Here is a 24932-nt window from a genome sequence, read left to right as displayed (position 1 = left end):
AAATGTGATGATAGGATATTTAAGGTAAGCTGAATCTAATAAATGGAAGAAGAAATACGGTTAACTATAAACCAGATAATTGTACCGACGTGCAGACACACACAGAGAAGCAGCGATAGCTGAAACTAATCTTAAATGATAGCAGACATAAAACACACACGTGCTACTTTAACTGTCCCTGTGTTTAAGAGCGGTTTAGAGTGGAAAACAGAACATCTTAAAAACGGACCTTTTTATTGTCCCCCCAGAAAGCCAGTATTCTTAATTAAGTAGCTAAACTTTGTTGCAACTGCTACTGTCCAGCAGCTCCACTGCTCCCGTTGCCACCACTATTTGTGTGAAATGGGTGGGTGCACACTTTAAGCTTTCGAGTCATAGCTTTGTTATTTCTGCTCCAATTTCACAGCGAGAGAGACGCCTAAAACGCCACAGCCCACTCCGGTGGATCTTGTAGCATGCACACACGCGGATACACACACACACATCGACACAAACTCATACGGAGACTTTGCAGCAATCCAAATATTATGTCTGCTTTGTCTGCATTCTTCTGCGGTCCCGCCAAAACAAAAGTTCTCACTCTGGAAGAATGAGGTGCCGTGTGCGTCAATGTCTTTGTATGGGTACGCACATATATGTATTATTGGGACAGCTCCACACAAAAAGCATGGACGTGCTCACAGAGCGAAAGTGTGAGGTAGGTGAAGACCGCTATAGAAAGCGGCTCACAGCACAATCCAGTCACAAAATCGGAATTTGAGAGGAAAATGTAGGCGATTTCTTGGCAAAAGTCTGTGGTTTATTGATGAGCGACAAGGAAATAAAGGAAGGTTAAAAAAACAAACATGAAATGAGATGAAAACTGCTGTTGTAAGTTCCTCCAGCTAGAGCTTAAAGATGCAAAATATTTGAGGAGATCAGAGTGCTCTTGCTAAAAGTTTCTGCCAAACGTGCGCGCCCATATTTGGTCATGAGGGTTCATTTTTCTTTCACATTAATAACCGTGGACAAACACATGCTGGGGAGTTCTAAAATTAAACTGGGCGAATTCAAAATAAGTAACTGATTTGTCTGAAAGTTTCAAAAGCTGCTGAAACGGTTCCTTGCACACTGTTTGGTCTGTCTTATTGCAGTTAAAATTTATTTAGTGCTCTTTCTTCTTCTTCTTCTTTATTTCCTTTTTGGCATGAACTTATTAGGCTTTGTCATAAGGCAGTTATGAGAGGTCTACGCAGCACCTCCATCCTACTGCGGTCAGAGAAATAAACTGAAACCAAAGCAGGACCCCTAATGCCACCACCTTCACAATGAACACAACAGCCCTTTGAGGCGGGGCAATAGTGTGTGCATTTGTGTGTAAAGGTGCGAGTGTTTATGCTCGAGTGTTTGTGTGTTTGCGTGGCATGGCTGGTCAGAGGAATGCTTCTGGCTCACGCCTGGCTGAGCCGTCACAATGGACCAGCTCTTTCACACTGCAGGGAAATTCCAGTCTGATACGGAAGGAGAAAGAAAGAAAAAAGGAGATGCCAAAGCCAAATGTTTGAAACTGCCTGAAAAATTACACTTCTAACAGAAACGTAGCCCCTGTCTTTTTCATTTGCACCTAGTAAGTATCCATTGGCTTTTTCCACTCTGTGTAAACTGGCATATCTATTTGTCCTCACCTCACACAAACAAACACCCTGTCCTCTAGCACATAAAGCACACATGTATACACACGCTTTTTGAGCAATTTGTCCAGTATTAAATTGATTTGAATTTCACTTTTGATTAGTTAAACACAGTTTCTTTGTTGTATGTGAGTGTGTGCGTGTGAGACTGCATGTGACTGTGCATGAGAGAAAAAGAGAGATCAGGGATCAGACAGCCAGAGGGAAGGAAATCGGTCTGTTTGGTCAACTCAGTCAGCGCTTTAGCAATGTTACGGCCACTTTAGAGCCTCTAAAGCATTCTCCGTGAGTGAGATAGTGTGTATGTGTGTGTCGAGGGCTGCTGTGCTAAGAGCACGGAAAACAAATGGACACAGATACACACACAGGACACATATACTCAGGGCGGGCCAGTCACCAGTCAACATTTATCATTCTAAAACTCTGCTGACAAAATGAAGGGACTGTGGGAGAAGTTACACGTAAGAATACACAAAAAAACCCCACAATCCAGTGGGCACAGCAATAGCAAAACGATGATGTTCTTGTATCTGGCTAATCTCAAGTACACACACATGCGTGCAAACATTCGCCCAAGCACATGCACACATTTCTCTAAGCAGGAGGGCTTAGTGCCATATTTTACCTATTACCCAAATGAGTACTTTCCACAAACCCACCAATCACGTTTCCTTTTATCTTTTATAGGCTGATTAACTTAACGGGCTTCACAGGCAGCACTGGGTACAGGCCCGCCTGTGTGTACGCCCATGTGTGTGCACACGCTTGTTAAGATGTGTTTGTGTCACCGGAGTGCTACAGAGTTACAGTTCTTTTCATGAATGTGTGTGCATGTGCATATACCTTGCTGCAGAGTCTGCATGGCGGCGGTGGGCTGCAGTGGAACCAGGCCCTGTCTCTGGAGGTTGAGGATGTGCTGCTGCTGAAGCTGCTGCATCTGGATCAGCTGCTGCTGGAAGGCCAGCTGCTTACTGCCTAACTGCTGTAAGCCACAAGATAAAAGGCAGAGGGTAAAGCAGTTAGGAAACTCAGTGCTCAGTTTAACTAAGTTGGTGAAGAAGTTTATTCATTCTTATTTTATGCTGTCTCAATTTTTTTATGATCCATATGGAAAGAAGTCACGCCAGCCAAAATTGCCTTATACAATGTCATACTGTAAATGTACTGTGAGCTCTACTAGACAAAAATCTGCTTGTAACTATAATTTACAACAACAAAAAACAACAAATTTGTAAAGGTATCACTCTCAAAATGAATTTTTAAACTATGCTGAATGGCCAAAAAATGTAGTTAAATGAGTTCATTTGGTATACATATCCTATTCCAACATTCAGATAAGATAATAAGATATTTAAAATCACCACACAGAATAAATAAAAGCATGAAGCAAGTAACCCATAAGGGATCGCAAGCTGTGAAGGATGTAGAGAAGGGGTGAAATGTTTGAGGGGAGAGTGCAGGAGACTGCATGTCATTTAGCAATAATGTTAGTGTGTGTTATGGTGATAAATGTCCCCTTTCCTCCTCTCCCAGTTCGGTGCAGACCTATGTTGCAACCCCTGAGAGAGATGGACTTTATCTCCCACAGATAAGTAGTGGAGAAAAAATAAATAAATACAACTCCTCATTGTGTGAGAATGTATGTGTGTGAAAGTGTGTGTGAAAAAGAGTGGCAGTCTGGACCTCTTTGAACAGAAAAGAACTCACAGGAAGGGCAAACAGGTCATTTCCTTTCAGACTTGGTGTCTGGGGAGAAGTAGTGTGGTGGTGGTGTGTGGAGTCTGATGGGGGAGTATATGCATGTGTGTGTGCGTGTGGGCAGGGGAGCATAAGAGAGTAGTTACAATTACCCTTTACATTGATTACACTGATTTAAAAAAAGGAGGAAATACATCTTTCAATGAAACGGTTCAATGGAACTGTATCATATGATGTGCTGAACATCAGAGGCCCGGCTTGACAAACACCACTTGTAAGTGACGTTTAGACACAGATGGTGTCATATCTCACAAATGGCTGCTGTTCTCATGTGTTCAAATGTGTCACTTAGCATGAAAGGGAAATTATTTCATCTTTCAAATCCCTGTGTGCATGTTCAGCAAAATCCGCCACTGATTCCAATTAATTAATGTAAATACATAGTACTCCATTCTAAGGGAATAAATCTATGAAAAACAAAAAAATAACCAATCAAAAAACAAGTGGAGACCTGAGAAACGTATCGATGCTAATTGTGTCTGATTTTTGTGTGTGTGCGTTTATGTCTGTTTATTTGGTAACTACAGACACAAATATAAGTAGTTCAATTATTTGTGACCACAGCTTCCTACACCTTATTTTCTGCTACACCTTCCTCACATTATAATTGTATAGTTTGTTAAAGATGACACTCGATTGTTGTACTGTACTGCAACTGCAGTGTAACTGTGAAACTAAGCTTTCTCATACACAAGAGGTGTTGTAGTGCCGACAAAGCCTGTGCCATACTTTCATAGTCTGTTTCTTTGAAGCGGATTGCCAAGTTCTCATTAGTTGCAATAAATGGTTTATCAAAATCAGAGTGTCCTGACTGAACTGCCTCCTCCCTCTCTTTCGCTCTCTTTTGACCTCAGTGCCCCCCCTTCTCTACTTGTCTGTCCATTTTCTTTCTTCCAGTCCCTCCTCTGTCTCTCATTCTCTCCTGAGATATGGCTATGGTTTTTTTAAAACACACATTGTGTGTGCGTGTGTGTGCGCCTGCGTTCTGTTTACATTAGCTGTGGCTGAGTGGCCAAAGCTAGCGCAGTAACAGGCTGTCAATGTGATTTATGAGCACATCACACACTGTCTGAGCCTGCCAGTCACACCGACATGCACACACACGCACACACACACACACACACGAAAAAGGCCATTCAGTAGATGCACACTAGCACTGTGGATGGACACACACAAAGTACGCATGTCTAGTGATGGTCAGAGTCACTTCATTAAGCTGACTCCTGACCAGTCCCCAAATACTCCAGCCGGTGCAAAACACTAGCTTTACACATACGTATGTACACACTCTTTCAATGCATCATTTCCACCGTGAGGAAATTGAAAAGAGGATTGCAGAGAAGATGGAAAGGGGCAAAAAGTCAGTCAAATACACTAGTCCACAAACACTTCAGGCTTCCTTTCTCTATATATAGGCGGCTCAAATTTACAGCCTGGCTAGTTTTATATGTCCGGAAGAAATATGAACTGTTACGGCTACCTGGAAACTTCCAAACAATATGATACTCACAATGGAAAACAGTGACTGTCTCAATACTGTGCACTTATTTTACAGGACAATTGAGGGGAAAACACTTGGTGTTTTGGTTGTGAATGATGCCTTGTAGCACCTGAAATATACAGACTGCCGCAAGTGGCCTATAAGTCACATGAGTTGTATGAATCCCTGTAGGGAGGCATAGTCCCTCAGGTGTGTGTGTGCACGCGTGTGTTTGTGCTTTGAACCGTGACACATCAAGTCTTCCTCTCTCTCTCTGCGTGTCTGTGTCACTGTATGACCAGTGTTGGCACTTGTCTAGTTGTTACAGGACAACAAACCTGAAAACTGGGACAGCAGCAGAGCGGAGGGAGAAAGGGAAAGCGTTTCAGACACCATCGCAACATGCGACTCAACCACAACTGGTTTGCTTTTGTCACGGTCGAGTTGGTTGACCGTGGTTGGTATACCCGCTGGGAGAGGGGGAGAAATCTAGGATGTGTCTCCTCATGCGTTTATCAGAAAAGTCTCATGGGGTTCTTCTCCTTAAGTCTGCCTCCTGCATTGTCCTGGGCATCTTTGGAAGCTTTTTGGCTAATGATCATTCATACAGTACAGTCAAATACAAATAGGCACGCACGCACACCCATAGGTTATGACAGTAATCGTGTCTCATCGATTTCGATTCGCTTTGTTTTGCCGTGATGTGATCCCAGTTGATCCTCTGTTATCCTACTGTAACACAGCTGTGGTTAAACCCGGTACAGTGTGTGTGTTTGTGCAAATCTCTGTGTGTGAGACAGAGTGCGAGAGAAAGAGAGTGAAATGAAGGCAGACTCTTAGTGTTGGTGGGGTTAATTGACAATTAAAGTGTGGCAGACCCCTCCTACAGAGAGATTTCCTTTCAGTCTTAGAGCAGAAGGCATGCAAATGAATACTTTGGCAGGGTAGCAGTTGGTTTAGCACAGCACTCCTTTACTGCCTCAACATAGCATGCGGATGTGAAAAAAGAATGAAAACCCATATTTACTAATTCTTAAGAAAGACAAATATGTGCATGCATCCCTGAAGTTGACAACTGGATGAAAAGGAGAGTGAAAGAAAACAGGAAGGAGAGAGCTATATGTGTCCTGCAGTCTATACATCAGATCCTCCATGTGACTTTTTTTCTTCCCCTTATGGTTTTCTCCCATGTCACCCACTTTTACTGCTTTTAAGAGTACTTGTGTACTTTAGAGTGTACTTGAGCTGAGTGAGTGTGCGCTTGGTTAAGTTCACCTCTTTTGCTGCTTGCTTCCCGGCCTGCTGCTGCTGCTGCTGCTGCTGTTGCTGTTGCTGCTGCTGCTGCTGCTGCTGCTGAGTCAGAAGCTGGAGATGTAACTGCTCCTGCTGCTTCTTATAATACTCCTGTAACTGGAGACAGATGCAGAAAGGGAGGTGGGGTGGGTGGATGGGTGGGGAGAGAAATGTGAAGCAAGTCGGTCACAACACACTTTGTAAAAGCTTCAACAATGCTACAGGTTTCCAACAGTGAAATGACCCAATATCGCCAAAATGCACTAACGTGAATGGCAGTCGCAAGGAATGCAGTTGCTTTGATTCCTCTCCTTGCAGCGAAGGCCGCAGTTTATTGTTGTGGTGGTGTGTGGTTTATTGACAAACCACATGCAACAAGCAAACACAGGCCCGACAAAGCCCACTGAAGTACTGCACTGAGCTGTTAGTATGTGTCAAGCTGTGTAGCGAGGTAATTGTATATGTCAAAGCTAACCGCCGGTGCTGGATTATTCACAGGGTTCAAGTTCGGTTATAGAAAGATCCGACTGACTGACCGTGCAACCAGATACAAGAGCAATGGAACAGAAACACACCTGAATATTGTAAATATAATGCACTAGACATGCATTATACTGCAGTGCAGAAATAAATCAAAAGGTCTGAAATGGCAGTTGGCACACACTAAGACACACACACACACCAGCACTGCAAGACTGAACAGGACTGTTCTAAACCTGCAGAGAAAAAATGCACAAGCAGATATACTTTGATATACTTTGAGGCAGCACTTAGTCTATTTGGTGATGTGCTGTCATAAAACACCTGCTAGGTTCGTGTGAATACCTACACTGTTCTGCTAAGGGTTATGAGTCACCGAATCTTACATACCCTGTTTTTAGACTGCATGCAGATAGGAGGTATGGCCCTTAGGATACATGTGGTTATTTAAAATGTGTCCATCCATTGCTACTGAGGTTTCTACGAGTCTCCTTCATACTGCAGATTTAAGTGATTGCTCCCCTTTAATACCTTTAGATTTAGTGTGCTGCCTTTGATACAGTCACTCATAGTATCCTCTTACATCACTTACAGACTTTGGTAGGAAACAAAGGCTCGACTTTTAGCTTACCAGTCTCAAACCTCTACAACATAGCTTTTTCTTTCACTCTGGCTAACTTAAATGTCTTCAGTGGCCCCATTGAGTTATGGAGTCCCTCAAGGCTCCGTTCTTTGCCCCCTTCTCTTTTCCACAGGCATGCTGCCTCCTGGCAAGGTTACTCAAAGTCATAATGTGCTTTAGCATTTCTACAGCTAAATAGATTGATAAAAAAACAACCCACATGTCCTAGGAGCCTAGCAAACCTCACTACTTGATTCTCTGATATGAAATCCCATTTGTTCTGAAATTTCTTCAGATTTAATATTTTTTATTCTGTCTAGTCGTCCAAATGCCATCAGCTCTACTGGGGATAACCTCTGTAAAATAATATGAAATGGGCTGGGCTCGGACTCTTATTTGTAGTGCCAGCTTTATTAAAAAAAAGTTGTTTAGTCTAGGTTCTGTCAGCTTAAAATTATCTTTGTAAGTAGGTCATTTCTTAAATTGCTGGCATACAAAAAGGTTTACATGCTTGTACATATGCAAGCTGTTCTCAGCTTGATGAATGGAACTTTGCTGGGACATGAGCAAAACCTCCATTCAGCATTTGCACCAAAGAACAGCACTTCATGTTGGAGCCCCCACACCACTGAACCTTCTGTCGACTGAACTCAGATACAGTTAAGCTGTTTTTATGCATTAACTCTGGACAAATGTAGCACACAACGGGAGATAGTCTGTTTATCGCGTGCTCTTCTTGCTTGAAATCTTCCATTTGGTTTAGGTGAGCAGGGCGTACAGGAGGGACGACACAGGACTATTTCCTGCTCTGTTCGCACATTGGCACTATCAGACATCGCACTCACTTTGTAGCTGTCTGATCCGACTGCTTTGGACAGATCTGTTCTCAAACGCACCTCTGTTGGGAAAGGTTCAGATCCTCTTAAAGCTCCTCTTTTTGTGAAAGCCTTTAAAAAATGTTTGATAGCTTTTTGTTCATACTTTTTCATTTCTATTTGTTTGCTTTTACTCGTTTCACTGTCTATACTTCCCATGTACTCTGACTCTTTTGTTTCATTCTTTTTTGTAAAGTACTAAGCCCCCTCCCCCCCATACACATACAGAGGATCTGACCGGCCACAGCTTGTCTGTTTGTTTGAGTTTGTAATCATTAATTTACCCAGGAAGCTCCATTAAGATTATAATCTTGCTGAGAGTAGAGCAAGGCTGACAGGAAAACTCACACTGGCCACAGTGTGTGTGAGTCTTTGTTAGTCTGTGTGTGGGTTATCCTCCTGAGAACAGCTTGTACATGTGTCCGTCTGCAGTTTGTCTTTGTTTCATGGTGCATCAAATGTTCAAAGAGGCTTTTCAGCAGAGAATGACTTCACAGCACAGCAGTTGCTTCGGTCTCTCATCCGTCTGACCCTACAGTGAACAGACTACACACCACTGCCCATCCTCACCACACACACTATGAAATGTAATGCTCCTTTTGTGCAAAGCTGTTTTACATTTTCCAGTTTCAATCTTATCCCAGACGTAGCTTCATTTTAGCATAATTTACTGTGCTTGCTACCACGATGTTCCTTCTTGTCCTTAATTTATTTTAAATGCGGGGCTCATTCCTTCTTGCTGCTCTCTTTTTTTCTTTTCCATCTGTCTTTCTTCTCTTTTATCGCTCCTTAGGCGGACTTAATCTCTCTTTTCCGCGTCACTAGCCCTGATCGCCTCATAATCACACAGACAAATGCATATGCAAGCGCACGCACACACGCACGCACACACACACACACACACACACACACACACACACACACACACACACACACACACACACACACACTTAGCTGGAGAGTGGTGAGTTGAGGGAATAATTAAGTGATAATTAAGGTCTTTTTAATGATTTGATTCAGTGGCTCTGTACATTAAGTGTATGTGTAAGTGAGGCACTCACCTCTCCAGCCTATTACCATGACCTTGACTTTAGTGAACACACACTAAAGAAAAGCAGAACAACTGTAGCATAAGTAAAGTAAAGGTTGGAGGAAACTTAAAGGTTAAAACACACACACACACAAACACACATAAACATACACGCAAGACCCACAAGTCAGTGCCTGTGCAAACACACAACTGCTGTGTAGCAGTGGGCTGTAAAACTTACTTACACACTCTTACACAATGTACTATTGCCATGGGGATATGAAATTTAATGCTCCAGTGAGTGATATGTTGGTTGACTGTTCTGTGTGTGTGTGTGTGTGTGTGTGTGTGTGTGTGTGTGTGTGTGTGTGTGTGTGTGTGTGTGTGTAATAGTGCCTGATTTGCAGATATACACTAAGTGCGTAGTCCATACTGTGGTTAATTAAGTGGGAGAGCAATGTTAAACTCAGTGGTTTTATTATTGATGCTGTGAGTGAGTGTGCATTATCAACCCCCCGTCCCACCGCCTCCTTTTTCCTCGTTATAGAAAAGAAAAGAGGAAAAAAAGAGCTGGTGAAGAGGTTCTTAGCCATCTGCATGTCTGTTTATAGAAAGCCACCACATTTCACATTTCCATTATGATACATGTTGTCAGATCTTCCCGCTGCAATTTATACACGCCTAAAGCTACCACTTCTTATTAAATCTTCTGTCTGCTCTGGCTTTGCCCAAGCCGTGTTTTCTCGATATCCCCTACTAAGCAATTACTTCTGTGTCCCCGCACTGTTAGTGGTCATGTTTACAGCCTTTAAGAGCGTTTGCCTGTGCAGGTAGCAGGTCATGGGGGTTGGTGTGGCTAAGCATTTGACAAATGTGTTGCAGATGAAGAGTGTTTATTGGTTTGTGTGTCGACATGGCAACTCCTCTATCACCTGCCGGGCATCAACACACTTCTTAATCACCGTGATTCACAGGGCGATGCCAAAAAGCACGTGCGTGCGCGTGCATAGGTGTGTTCGTGTGTTCCCGCGGGCAGAAGCGTGCCCTGTCTCCTAACAACAATGCTAAAGAAGAGGCAGTTGAAATGACAATGTGTGTATGAGTGGAAATGTGGACGTGTGTTTATCTTCAAAGATCTCAGAGCGTTGAATGAGATACAATCACACCCATTGTGTGTCAGCGGCTACTAAAACAGACACATCCGAACATGTCAGGCTGGGACTGGGTCCAGATAAAGCGTGTGTGTGTGTGTGTGTGTGTTGTGTGTGTGTGAGAATCCGCGTCTTACCTGCTGTAGCATGAGAGCCTGCTGTTGCTGCAGCAAGGCCTGAAGCTGAGGAGGGGACAGGATCTGTTGCATCTGCTGTGGAGTGATCATCTGTGGACTCATCATAGCCATAGACACCGGGACCTAAAGACAGAACAGGGGAGCACATACATTATAAATTATTAACACACCTAGATATTGTCAAGCAAAAGTAGGATAAGTCAGCCACTTAAGCTAAGTTAAGCTTTGTGTCAAAAGGCAGAGCCAGCGCAGCAAGCTTTAAGCATGACTGTGCCTGCACCTGAATGCCCCATTGAAAGGAGGTTGTACAGTATGACGGTGCAGACGAGTAAGCTGGAGAGTTATCTTGTCTCTTGTTCTTTGCTTTCAGATACTGTTAAGAAATGCTGGCAACATTAGACAAAAATAGGCATGCTATAAAACATATTGTTGACAAGTTCCTACACAAAGCTGCCACTATTAAAAACTATTTCTGTGGCAAAATCCCAAGATAAAAGGACAGATATGCAATAGGCTTATAAAAAAATAAAAATAAAATCTTATCTGGTTTTATAAACACATGATTACGACTGCCTGCGATTCTCTTTTCCTCACAGTCAAGCCCGGCTAAGAAGAAAGGAAAAACAAAGTGGATATCTGATGAGATGAATATCTCACGAGATAGCGCTGCAGGCTGCTAAAGAAAGTGAAAGTGAGAGGGGGGGGGTTACAGGGAGAGCGGCATGGTGATTTTTTGTAGATGGCGTTGTGCAAGCAGCTCTTAATGCATATGCACTGTACACAGAGACGTGCAGATACTAATCTGATGACAACTGAAGACAAACTTACCACATAAACTCAGAAACTGAGACAAACATGCACATGCATAAATGCAGACACAACATCTGAAAAACCACTCTGGCAAAATCCTGCTGACAAAGCAATTTTGCATTTATTCACTGTGGCAACAACTACAGTTAATTAGCGCAGCTAATAGATGAGAAACTAAGAGATATTTACGGAGGTGGGAGGAGGGCTATATGGGGTGGGGGTGGGGGCGGTTGTGTTTGAGAACTCTTTTTCTCTGGTTATAGACTGAGTGATAACAACCTCTTCCTTCTCTCCACATAAATAATAAAGTTTGTATTGAGCTGTTTTAATATCTCTGCTCACATATTATGGCTATTTCACAGGAAAATGAAGTAATTGCCCATCTCCCGATTTTCACTTTTTGATATATAAATTATTAATCCATCTCTTGATCAACTGTATGCGTGTGCATGCATTTGTGTGCTAATGTGTGTGTCGTCCCCCCCTCCCCACCCTTAGGCTCTTTCCACTCACCACCTAAGTTCAGGTATGGAGGGTGGCAGCAGGTCAGCTGTTAGCGGTACATGAAATTTGTATAGAGTTGATTTGACCTTGTAAACAAGATTGGCCATAAAGAAAAAACAAACCAAAAAACAACACTTCCATGCCATCTGTCCTCTTGCTCTTTTTCTTCTACTCAGTGCTAACAGTGTCCCCAGACTTTGTCTATCCCTTTATGAAACCAGGCTTACCTAATTAAGGACACTTTGAACCACACACAATGATGAAAGGATGGAGGAGGGGTAGGAAGAGGGCAGGGCACAGGTGAATCTGGGTTACGGAAGTAGAAGAGGATTGAGTTGCGATATAAATGTGCTGTTGTGTAAGGGCGGGTGGGTGTGTGAGCTGAGAGGAAGGGAGGAGAAGAAGAAGAAGAAAAGACAGAGTCAGAAGGGGATGAGCAAGGAAAATGGTGGTGTTGTGGCAGTTGGTAAAGGAATAGGCAAAGGAGATGGGGGAGGTGGTGGAACAGCGAGCAAGATGGGGGCGGTGATGGGTGCCGCTTGGCGTCATGCCAGCTTGCCCCCGCCGCTGGGCCTTGTCATTCTAAGCTGCCAAATGAAAAGCTGTAATTAATTGCTCTTGTGCATCCCATTCTTCCTTCCTGACAACTCATACACTCTATTTTATACACACCGCCATCGACATTTTCAAGTCGCAGGCGTAATAATTACTGGAGATATAGCACCTTTCTGTGTGTTGGCTGACGTTCTGACGCCAGAGCCGAATGTGCGTTCCTGTGTACAAGTGCAGATATACTGTACTGTATGTGTGCGTGCGAATGTGGGTGAAGGTGTGTGTGAGTGTGTGTGTGTGTGCGAACGTGCATGCGTTTAAAGCTGAACGTGTGTGTGGCAGGCTGAATGCTGAGTAGTTAAGGTTTGACGCCATTAATTGCCCCTATAATCTAATATCACAAAGCGTGGTGATTATGGGGCATGCGTTGCCACCGCCATACGACACCGCCAGCCTGAGAGCGCCGCCACAAAACAAAAGCCTCGCCATTAGCGATTTGACGGGCCAGGACAAAAGCGCCTCACAATGCAGAATTATATTTTCATTCGGCTTTGTCTCTCCTGGTGAATGATTTCTCCCCTTTCATTGGACTGTGAATAGGGAGAGTCTGAAAAGCCAGGCGATTTGAAGTCAGCCATTTATTAAATGCATTTAATTTTTTTTCCCGTTGTCGTCCATTTTTTTTTCACGTTGCATGTTAATTTAAAAGAGAGAGATGCGCGGCAGATTAGTCGGCGAGAGGTGATTCTGAGGGGAAGTGAGCGGAGGGGCGAGAAGAGAAAGTGGAGGAGGACGGATACCATCCACAAAAGCAAGAAATGGAAGAAGATAGGGAGGAATGAAAAAAAGAAGTGGATTATAATGGGTGGAGATGAGAGATGTGTGTGAGGAAGGAACACGACCGGGGAGGTTTGCTTAAAGAGGAAAGTGCGGCCTCGAGCTTCAAGCAGCGACGACGCGTGTGCACGAACGTGCTCACGCGCACACATTTAAAAGTCTGACAGTGAACAATGCCACGATTTCAAAAATCTAAGCTGTCTCTCCTATCATTTCCATGTAAGAATCAGTCATTAGTAGACGCACATGCATGCACGCACGCACCAAGACGCACGCTGTCGAGAGGGCCAGCGGCTGACAGAGGTCAACCCTTGCCATGGATAGAGGGAGCCCGGGGAGATGGGGATCGAGCGAAGAGGAGAGAAACAGGAGACAGCCCTGTCGTTTACAGAGAGTGGAGGAGTAATTAGAGGGGTTGTTTGAAGAGGGAGTTTAACTGATTAACAAAGGAAGAGAGGGAGCAAGGGAGCGCCTGAAAGATGGGAAGGAGAACGGGGAGAAAGGCATAAAGTCCCAAAGGAGTGAAGAGAGAGAAATAGGGGAATGTAACTTGCATTTCAATGAGGCTCCATCCCTCTCTCCTCTCCTCCCTTGATGACTTTTCATTCTAACAAGGAGGAAAGCCTTTCACCGCTTTCCATGATGAAACCTTTAGAAGATGCGAAGGATGGCGATCTGATATTAAACCAGCGTGCAGCCAGAGGGAATAGGCTCTGTGCAGCTCGCTATTATGTTTACACAGAAGAATGCTAGGTAAACGAATGCATCGCCGCTAATTTGGAAGTGAACTTTGGACTTTAGACTTCACGTTCCCAGCTGAGACAGCTGACTGCAATAAATACGGTCAATGCACAGCCTCCTGAGCCATCATATATATTTCTAAAGTATGTTTACGCACCAGAATGATCATCTTTGAAATACACAAAAGCAGTCTTTCTGGGCCGTGACACAACTCCTTATTTTCAGAGAAACAAAAAGATCATGTTGACAATTTATAAAAGAATTACTGTGCCCTCAGCACAACACCCCCTCCTGGAGCTTCACAATGAGATAAAAGTACTTCTACAGTTCTCCACCTCATGCTGGCTCAAATATGTGAAGCCACAACATGTATCTAAGTGTGCGAGTGATGGCAGTGAGTGGCGAGAAGAAAGGAGGCTATAATCAGAATCTAAACAGGCTCTCGCTCTAAATGATGCAGCCCCTGCCTCTGGGTCTATGGGGACACACAGGAGAGAAGGATAATTGAAAAAATGACAAGGAGAGAGCAGGAGGAAAGGAGAGAGAGGCTGACACAGACCTCCTCTCCTCCTCCTCTTCACCCCGCCTGTTGGTGGGAGCAAACCCCAGTGCTGTTTATCCTTGTCACTGAGCATTACCACCTCACCCCGCAAAGTGTGTGTGTGTGTGTGTGTGTGTGTGTGTGTGTGTGTGTGTGTGTGTGTGTGTGTGTGACATGCACACACACAAACGCACTTATACACACACACCCACACAGATGCAGGTGCATATAGCTTCTGGAATCTGGTTTGTGTGACCGCAACCACACAAAACTTCATAAATAGCAAATAGAAATATGAGAAATATGAGTATGAGAGAGAATAGAACTCACTGAAGCAAATAAAAAAAGATAGCGAATCATTTCAGAAACCAAACTTTTTGTTTGAGGTTCCAACACTGTGCAGCCATTGTTACCAACTTGGTGAGTTTGTCAGCGGCCTTCGTGACTTTTAAGCACCTTTAAAAAGAAAGAAGTAGATCTCTATATAGTTTAGCTTGTCCCAAGCTGAAGGAAAATGTGACTTTGGTTGAGAAAGTTTCTCTTGAGAAAGTAAAAGTCATGCAGTTTCAGGTGATCCTGCAAAAACCCTCCATTGGTCCCCCTCTCTATTGTTCTCCCTCGTGTCACTCTCCCCGAGGCTTTGGCGTAGATCTCCCAAGACGCTCAGTCTGCATCAACACCTCAGGGGCCGGCGGCTGTCCTTGCGAGACGGGCTTCATGGACCCTATAGTCTGGGCCGAACTGTGTCACCCACCACCTTCATTTCAAGTATTTCCACTGTTAAAAGGTGACGTTTAAAAAGGTTCTATGAATGCAGAATGTTTCTAAAGTTAGCGAGTAATCAGGATTGAAAATGGATTTGTAGGGAACGCTCATCGTCCAGCTGTAATTGGCCGCATTCCATTTCTGTTCTTATACTCGTGCTGTTGTCCAACCAGCTTTAAAGATAGGCCTATGGACAGTTGTTTTTTTTCTGTTGATATTTATTTTTGTTTCATTCTGAGTTACTTGAAAAAGTGTTTTTCAATCATTATTCCATGGACACAGGTCGCAAAGAAGTTTGCAAATCACATGACAAAGCATTGTTGTCTTTTTTTTCTTCTTCTGGCACCGGTCAACTGCGTTTGGTTGTGTGTGTTTCAGCACCGTGCAGCGTCCTTACACGTAAAGGTTTTAACAGTGTGAGGCGAGCGCTCTCGTTTCTTGCTGGTTTAGGATTTGTTTATCCTCCAGCTATCATCTCTATTGCTCCCTCCATCTTTCAGCCCCTCCAGGTAAACAGCCTGTCTGTCCTCATCATGCCAAGGACTGAGAGGAGAGCTTGGGGTTGGTGGGGGAGTGGGTGTGTGGGGATTTGCAGGGGTAAGAGGGGAAAAGAGAGAAGCAGAAGAGAAAAGCATTTGAGTGAAGAGAGAAGGAGTGCCTACTGTGCTGAGAGTGTTGTTTGGAACTCGGGGCCAGGGCCTTCACTGAAAGTAAAAGGGCCCCATTGTGTGTGGTGAGTACCCCTCCTCCAGCTAATCTGCAGTGGGGCTAGGGGCCACATTATTCTGAAGGAAACTGATGAGCGAAGCCAGGTGAGGCTGGGGATGATATGGACATGCTCCGTATTTCAAACCTTTTTTTTTTTTGCTGAGTAACGCTTCTGTCGTTGTCTCGATGAACAATGAACATATTTGTTTAAGCGGCTTGTTAAGAAACAGTAAAATGACTTTAACTGGGGACAAAACGTTCTGGATTAAACTAAATAATAAATAGTGTTTTACATACTTGTAAAATGCTATAAAATATTTTAGTTCAAAAAGTGTGTGAATATAATTATTAAGAACGGGTCTTTTAGAGCAAAAAGGGAAGAATTGAAGGGATCTTGAAGCTGGTCCCGTGCTCGCTGGCCATGCACGCTTTGACTCTTATACTCATATACAAACAGTATGTACTGTATGTGGAGGCGTATAAAACATAGCTTTCTCTGACAGGGGCTCGACAAATGAAAAAGAGAGAAAAAAAAGAAAACTTGAGAGAGGACAGTGAAAGACCAGTAAGTTCAAGTGGATAACCCCCCCTTCCACCAAGCTCTCCTCCTCCGCTGCCTCCCTCCATCTAACGCCCCAGTGCTCCAGAATAAAAATGACAACACATTTCCAGAAACACACACACAAGACACACACACACACTCCGGGCCCTTCATTGGGAAGTGTGAGAGGCCGTTATCGACCATATTTCATTACTGATTTCACTCATGTTTCAAATCACAAAATAAGAGTTTCACACTTCAGTGGCCAGACCCAAACCTTTCCTTTCCATCCTTCTCGTCTGTCTGTCCACCCCTCTGACCAGAGCCAAGCCCAATCTACTGGCTGCTCAGCCTCCTCTCATACACCCTTCGCAAACTGTCAAGGATCCCATACTACCCCCCAAAACACACACACACGCTAAACTGCACACAAATACGTGCACACACAGCCACAATTCCCTCCACATCAAATAAGAGAAACTGCCAACTAAGCACTTTCATTGAGTGGACAAAAGAAGTGCTTTGGGAAAAACACTTTGAAAGGAAATAAAAGAGAATGAAAGAAGGAACTGCTTCAATTCTGCAGACTCTAGGGGGCAAAACACTCATCTTTCCAAGTACTTTTGTTGATTAGTTAAAAGACTTCGAACACCCCCCACCCCTCAATCCTTATGTTTAGTTTTCAACATTTCAACAATATATACGTGGTAGTTTAAAAAAGGCAAGTGGAGGAAATCACTTAGCAATACAAAGACAAACACGGCAGATATTAATATTTTAAAACGGATTAAAAAAAAAATAAAAATCCCGACGTGACGAGCGGCATGACTCAGTTTTCGCCTCGTGCGCCTCCTTCTCTTCCTCATCCCACTGCGCTGGTGTCAGACCTCTCCAGAGAGCAGAGAGCCAAGCTAATTAACATATCTCTAATGAGTCTTTTCGTTTTTTTCCTAATTAAACGAGCTCCTCAATAATACATGAAAACGGGACACCGCACTATTCAATTACATACGTATGGGCCAGAGCCAAGCACGTGCGTTAATCTGTATGTGTGCATGCCAAGTACCAGTTTGCTAAGTGTGCCAGGCGCGTGTCTGCCAAAACGGTGCATATGCTTCTGCCCGTGCCCACCCTGGAGTGCAAGTGTCTGCCAAGTGAGTCCATTGTAGAGAAGGTGTGGCAGGTCACGGACGCATCGTATCATGCTGGGTAATCCGCCAATTCCAACACCGTCTGCCAACTTTGCTCACCAATTCTCTCAGTAGCACTTCTGCTGCTCCCAATTAAGGTAACTGTGGTCAATTATGTCCAACGCCAACGACAAACACACATTTAAAGTGTGAAATGAACCAGCTGCCTTTGTGGCAAGATCATAAACACAACTTCCCCAATCTATTTGTCCAATTGTCAGACTGTAATCTAAAGAGCGACAATTCCCAGCCATCGTTATTAAGTATCACTTGTGTTCATTTCTTGAACCAGTTGTTAATACACTGCTATCTAATAAATAATCAATTGTTAAAATATTTTCTTCTTTTTAGTCACTGCCGCTGCAATTGTGTCGCACACAATCGATTTCTTCTTCAATTGCTTGTCTCGAGACTCGAGCTATTGTCGGGTTTTTCCTGAACGTGACGTGACAGTGACACACACACGTGTGAGCGCACAGACGCACACACACACACACACACACACAAAGTGCACTGATACCATCTCGCACATCCAGCCAAACACAGAAACCATCTCTGAGCAACCAATCAAAAGGCAGATACAATCTGAGAGTTTCTTTTGCTCTCTGCTCTGATCCTCCCCTCTATTATAAATAAAGAAAAGAATAGAAATATGATGGGGAAGGCGTGGGGGCATAGGATATGGTGGGTGGGTACGGGAGAGGGGGTGGGTGGCTTGTCAAGCGCAGACCGAGGCTTCTCCAGAGAAGTCAAGACACGAAAGGAAGTCTTCCCGCTCACCCTGTCTGCCTCTGCGGTTCTCCCTCGGAGAGAAGGGAAAAATCTAATTATCGAGCTCCTAAAGATCTCATTATTGTCTCAGGCTCATTTGCATGTGTGAGAGCGAGCCCAGCAGGAGCCAACCTGAGGACGGCCATTTTGTGCCTGATGTGGAGCCACCGTGCCACCGCACAGTCGCTTTCTGCCACCTTTACAAATGACCAGATTAAATGTCTACCTTCGCTCACGCCACCGTTCACGTCACCCTCTGTGGCCAATGTATGATTGCTTCAATTAAAGAAACCGAGCGCAGTCGCCGAGATTTAAAGGCGATCATAGAGCTGGAAATTACAGTAATTAAGAGATGTCTACCTGCCACCCTTACCAGCCTGATTTATTGTAAACAACTTCAGTGCTGAAGCGACACACAGGAACACACAGGAACAACAACCGGCGTATACTTTGTGCTGCTGTGTTTGTGTCTGGAAGGACTCAGGAGCAAACACACACACACGCAAATGTAAATCCAAGTGTATCTGTGTGTGTGTTGGCAGGATGTGTGGGGCGATGTGAGCTGACAGCTCAGACAACAGAGATGTAGCATTGATGCCCCGGAGAGTAGAGAGGTTAGGCAGGCCACACAGCAACAAACAAGACAAACAAGACAGAGATGGAGAGTCAGGAGAGGAGCAGGGCGGCACAGAGAGAGAGGAAGGAGCAGGCAGTGGAAGGTTACACTTCTTTCTTATAAGTGATGCGCATTTGAAGCAGGTCAAGTGAACGCGCGTTCGACCTGCACTTTATCCCATTCATGTGAAAATGAATGTCAACATTCTCGTCACTCTTCAATGGCTAACATCAGAATTACACTGCGTGTTAACTCCCAGTTTCACTTCCCCCTACATGCTTACGTTCTCTTACTCCCTCCCCACCCCCTCCTCCTATCTCTTTTAGTTCTCTTTTAAGATGAGCCAGGAAGTGAAGAGTTGTAATGTAGCATTTAATTAAATTTCTATCCTTTAAGTAAACTCCTGTTCGCCAAAGCAAAGTTGAGCCCAACACGGATTGACCGCCAGCCTGGATTAAAGCCACGGAGGTCATTCTGCAAGCCAGAGACCGAGCAACGAACAGTCGAAATAGTAGGAGAAACTAAGAGTTTCAAAACCCAGATATGGTATAAAACAGTATTTATTTTATTTGCTTATGTCATAAAACCTCATTTCTACACCTGCCAGGTTCTATCCAAAGTAAATAGCGACTCAGGTTTTGATTAAAGTGTAAGCTGTAAAATCCCATTTTTGGAATCTTTTTTTTTTTCTTTTTTTTGACATCTTGAGTAATAAGCAGTCATTAATTCAGTGGCATTTTTTGCACTTCTCAGAGGTCACTTGGCAATTAAACCGCGTGGCCGACAGTTCAAATTCTTTACTTTTGGGCTTTCTCTTGATGATGCTGTTTCTGATCAGCCACGGAAGATTCTGCTATTCACAGTAAAACACACAGCTCCGAACATCCCTGTGCTGCTGCTGAAAAGCTTTGACATTTAGATGTATTTTCTATATATTTAGGAGTTGAAATGAAAATGCTTTAACAGGAATGTTGCTGCATATATAGATGAAAATTGCAGATCTTTATGCAGAGTGTTATTACCTTGCTTTATAAATCAGTAAGCCCTATTTTCCCCCCCAAAAGTGCCTTACCGGGTTTAGACACCACACAGTAAATCTTACCTCATGCTCGTTTCTGACTCACATCTGTCTTTCTCTCTCTTCCCCTTTTCTGCGTTTCCCATATTGTGATGGTGCGGCCGTGTGTTTATAATGTGGCATGCTAATGAGAAGAGCAGTGCAATAACCGGACTGCTTGCTGCTCTAATAGACCCACGATCCCGCTTTATGGATATGCGACACAGCTACAAATCACGCTTTTGCATGTGGCCTGCATATTATAACCGAAAAGAATTACCAAGAGGAATGTCTTGTGTGATATCTATCAACATACACTGCTAGCTATAAAGCATGTGTTGTAACTCTGTGTGTGTATCTATATCCTCCTCAAGTGTCTTTTAGCAGGGATCCTGCACTCCAGCTAACCCCGCTCTCTCCACTTACTGCTGAATTCAACTCTGAAAAGAAAAAAGAAAAAACACCGACTCGCTACCCAATCACTACAAAGGCCTCATTCAATCACTCACTAACAATCACGCACACACACACACACTCACTGAAATCGAGGGAGAGATACACACAGATAGAGAGTGAAAAAGGGAAACAAAAGTATGCACCTATATCATTGACTGCAGGTGACGTGGCAGTTGGTGAAAACAAAGTTGCGGCTGGCAGAGGCTTAGTATCATGCAGATTGTGACAAAGCAGCAACTATGTGTGTGCTAGTGTGTGTGAGTGCGTGTGTGTGTGTGCTCTGACCTGCACTGGGCTCTGTTTGACCTCGTTGCTGCCAGGGGAGTTGAGTCCAGAGGCCTGCTGGAGGAGGAATTGTCTGGCTGCCTGGAGGGCCTGCAAGAGAGAATTGGAGATGATCAGATGTTTATCGTGCACGCACAGTCGTACAGTGCAGTATTTTCTGTGTTAAGCAACTCGAAAAAGTCACGCACTTTCAAAGTAATGCTTAACATTTACAAAAAAAAGAAAAGAAAAAAGCCCAATGTGTGCAGTTTCATATCACCATGCACCCATAGCGTCTGAGCGTGCACACTTTCAGTACCTGCTCTCTTCTCCAAATCTGATTTCCTCAATCTGAGGTATGCACCTGGCTGTCAGCCTGCTTGAGTTTTTATATCTGTTGGTGTGTCTGAGTTCTTTCTCAACTCATTCAAAACGTCCTCTTGACTTAAAAAAAAATCTCCGACCGTCTCCTCTGCCCATTCCCTTTTTTTCACCGATGCCCTTTCTTTCCCCCCCTCTGTTCACTTTCTTTCTCCTCCTCAGGGGAAAGTGTAAAAGTGTAGAGCGGGTTTTCCACATCCTGTGAGGCAGAAGTGTGTCAGCAACATCTTCATGTGTGTCTTTTGAATGGTGGGTGTTTTGTGTGTGTGTGTGTGTGTGTGTGTGTGTGTGTGTGTGTGTGTGTGTGTGTGTCAGAGTGATGTAAGGAACCGTTTGGCTTGGTATTCCCTGAAAAGCTGTGACTAACCCCCACCTAGCTCTTCACTCTCCCTTCTCTTCCCATTTCTATCGTGTCTGCCCTCCAGTGCTGTCCATCTAAACCAGTGTCACCATTGCTCACTAGCTGTTTCCATTCTTTCACTCTGCTTGAGTTTTACTGATTAATCTGGAATCTGCCTCAGCCATCTCTCCTGCCCTCTCAACATAAGGCACCTTTTCTCAATGTCTTTTATCGCCTTTAACTGTATTAATTATATTTGTTTCGTTTTGGGTTTTTTTTAATGTTTTTCTTTCCTTTGTTGTGTTTTTTGTCACAGTGCTAAAGAGCAAAACTCTCTATCACTGAGACAAATCAGTCCCTGAGGAAACAGGCATTTTTGTTGGAATGTTTGAACTACTCAGAAAACAAAACAAGAAAACACCCATCTCAAAACAGAGCCGCCTTGCACTTACCGTAAGCGCACAGACCCACACACACACACACACACATGCAACCACGCACAAGAGCTCATGACAGAGAGTTAGAGAGGGGAGACAGCAGGATGCACATTTGCTTCCTCTGACTCAAAGGGGAAAGGTTCCTTAGTAAATATTGATTTATGAAAGTCCCTATGTGTGTGTGTGTGTGTGTGTGTGTGTGTGTGTGTGTGTGCGCGCGCGCGCGCGTCACAAATTAACGGCCAGAATGAGGGATGTTCTTTACCCTGGAAGCTCTTACTCAACTGCAGCGCACAAGAAATCTAGTGCATCATTTCACAACACACAGTACAGTGAAATGTGCAGCACACGCTTACTTTACACTCGTGCTTATTTAATGAATTGTCGAATTAGAAGCTTGGGTGCATTAGGCAACGTTTAATTACAAAAGCAGAGAGGAGAGATTAAACCGAGGCTGAAAAGAAAGAGAAGTTCTCTGTGCAGTCAGAGTGATGAAAACCATCTGTATCGAGCACACTTGCTACTTTTGCTGAGACCGCAATTAAAACGCACACACGGACACGGCTGAGGACGTGCCTGTATACACACACACGCACGCACACACGAATTTTAACACTTTGACAAAAATCTTGGGAACCCCCCTCCCATTTACTGGTTTGACCTCAGCTTTTAAGCAGCACAGACACACACACTCATACACACACATAGACACACCAAAAAAAACACAACCGCCCAGTTTGTTGGCATGTGGTGTGAATTACTCCTTGAACACCCTGTCTGCCCAGGAGTGAGTATGTGTGTTTGTCTGTGTGGGTGTGTGTGTGTGTATGTGTGTGCATATGGCTGTATGTTGGCAGGAGCTGGGGAGGCATGTCTGGCAACAATAAGGGACAATTCCACCCAAATTACCACCCTGATTACCACTATATTAAAGAGCCATTTATGGCTTTCATAAACGCTACAACCAAGCAGAGGTGATGCCTGTCTCCACTCGTGTGCCTGCATCCATGCATGTGTGAGTGTCTGAGACACAAGAATTAAGTTAAAAATGCAGATATTTATATACATATAAATAATCTGCAAGTTCTGCTGGACAGCAAAGAGGAAAAAATTCCCAGCTAGCTACCATTAGGGCATCTGTATACACCATAAATACAAAAAATGTTTACCGACTAGAACAGATGGTAATACAAGGCGGCTTAGCGTCGGGTATTTTTTCATTATTGATATTTACAGAATCTATTCTATATCGTCAACATCCAACAAAACCTTTCAGCCTTCCCTAATGTCTAAAGCTGTCTGTTTTTAATTACAACAATCTTGGTAACATTTATTTAAACTTAAACCGTAACAAAAGATGACCGTAATACCATGCTGCTATTCCACTGAAACTCACCGAACAATATTATTAAATTGTTTCCTCTCCCTCGGGTACCTGAACTCACTAAAAGGCAGTCAATCATAAATTTCCTGTATTTTTCCTCATCTTGCTCGGTACAGCAACTAACCATAAGTTTGGAGAGGAGATTGCGTTACAAAGATTGCGGTTCAAGAGTGACAACACAAATCGAGATGTTGGGATTTAGAAAATAATGACCTTAGTAAGTTTAAAAAAAAAACCTCCTCCTCTTCTTGTGTATTGTCACTTGGAAGCTTGTCTTTAGTACTATTGGCACCATATGTAATTGTCACTCCTTGCTTCCACCACATGTATGGCTTATATTGTGAGGTTTTACTCACACTGTAATAATTCCCATTACCTTGTGGATGAATAAACGGAACCTTGAACTTTCAACTTTGAACAACACTAGAAAGAGGGCCGCAGGCTTAGTGCGCACGCACACAAATGCCACCAGCAACCGCAGCCAAAGCCTCTCAGGTCTACTTTGTCAAGAAGCACTTCTCTTCTCTGACCCTTCTCTTTCATTTCTACTCTTTATGCTCACTCCTTGCCTTTTTCTCTGTGTGACCTGGGCGAGCTGTAGCATTACAAAGCATGCCTCCTGCCCCCTTAACCCACCCACACACTTACACCAGCTCCTCTAAGACTCCCCCCGCTCCCCCTGTGGCATTCTTGGGGGCGCACTGCACCTTTAAAGAAAATATGAGGGAGGCCTAAGAGGGAGGCCCAACAACAGAGTCTTTGTGCTGCCGCTGAGCACTCACACACACACACAAACGCACACGCGCACGCACACACATATACACACATCAGTGGTGTCAGACAGGTTTTATTAGAGTGAGAGAGGGAGGGAGGGAGGGAGGAGGAGGAAGGGGAAGGAGGGGTGAGGAGGTCACTGCTCAGCTTGGAGGCTCGAGAGCACACTGAGTGCGCAAGTGTGTATGTCAGTTTGGTGTGTGAGTTCTTATGACTTGTCATCGCTCCCCTCTGTAAATCATCGCCTCTGACACAGCCTTTAATAACAGTGCATTTTTTAATTCAGCAGGGTCACACACACACACACACACACACGGCTACTTTCGCTCAGATTTCCAAAAAATGCCCAACAACTACACGTTTAATTGAAATCTGAAAACGACTAGAAGAAAGGAGACGAGAATGGTGATTTTTTTGCTGCAGGTATCTTTACTGCAGTATCTTTATGAACATGTGCACATCTGTATGTCTGAAAATAGCTTCTTCTTCACCTACAGCTGGGATGTCACGAATTAAATGTTAGATGCAAACTAGAAGGTCTCAACAAACATGTAGCAAATCCGAGCCTCCTAAAGTAGACCTGTGTGTGTCTGTATGTGCGCACCCGTGCCTGGCTCAGGTTGCTAAAGCAAACAGGTCTCTGTGTGTGTGATGAATCTGGCCTCTAATCCGCCCAGTGTGTTTGGGTGACAGAGAGAAAGAGAACGCAGGAATAAGCAAAGAAATCTAAACAGAGAGACACAGTGAAGGAAAAAGGGTGGGGGGGG

At 44.0% G+C, this 24932-nt stretch overlaps 1 protein-coding gene across 2 annotated transcripts in view; it reads right to left on the bottom strand.

Annotated features, from left to right (window-relative positions):
• The window catches only part of foxp4 (forkhead box P4), a 91678-nt gene that overhangs the window by 18859 nt on the left and 47887 nt on the right, over window positions 1–24932 (bottom strand). For both annotated transcript variants that reach the window (XM_026168319.1, XM_026168320.1), the window contains exons 3-6: window positions 20871–20960; window positions 10497–10619; window positions 6184–6318; window positions 2514–2652 (exon numbers count right to left, since the gene is read on the bottom strand). In XM_026168319.1, coding sequence (XP_026024104.1) covers window positions 2514–2652; window positions 6184–6318; window positions 10497–10619; window positions 20871–20960 — 487 coding nt within the window. The remainder of the gene's footprint in view (window positions 1–2513; window positions 2653–6183; window positions 6319–10496; window positions 10620–20870; window positions 20961–24932) is intronic.

The sequence above is a fragment of the Astatotilapia calliptera genome, chromosome 5 (assembly GCF_900246225.1).
Source record: "Astatotilapia calliptera chromosome 5, fAstCal1.2, whole genome shotgun sequence".
Taxonomy (NCBI): domain Eukaryota; kingdom Metazoa; phylum Chordata; class Actinopteri; order Cichliformes; family Cichlidae; genus Astatotilapia; species Astatotilapia calliptera.
Note: the sequence above shows the minus strand (reverse complement) of the source record. Positions and strands in the feature narration are given on the sequence as shown.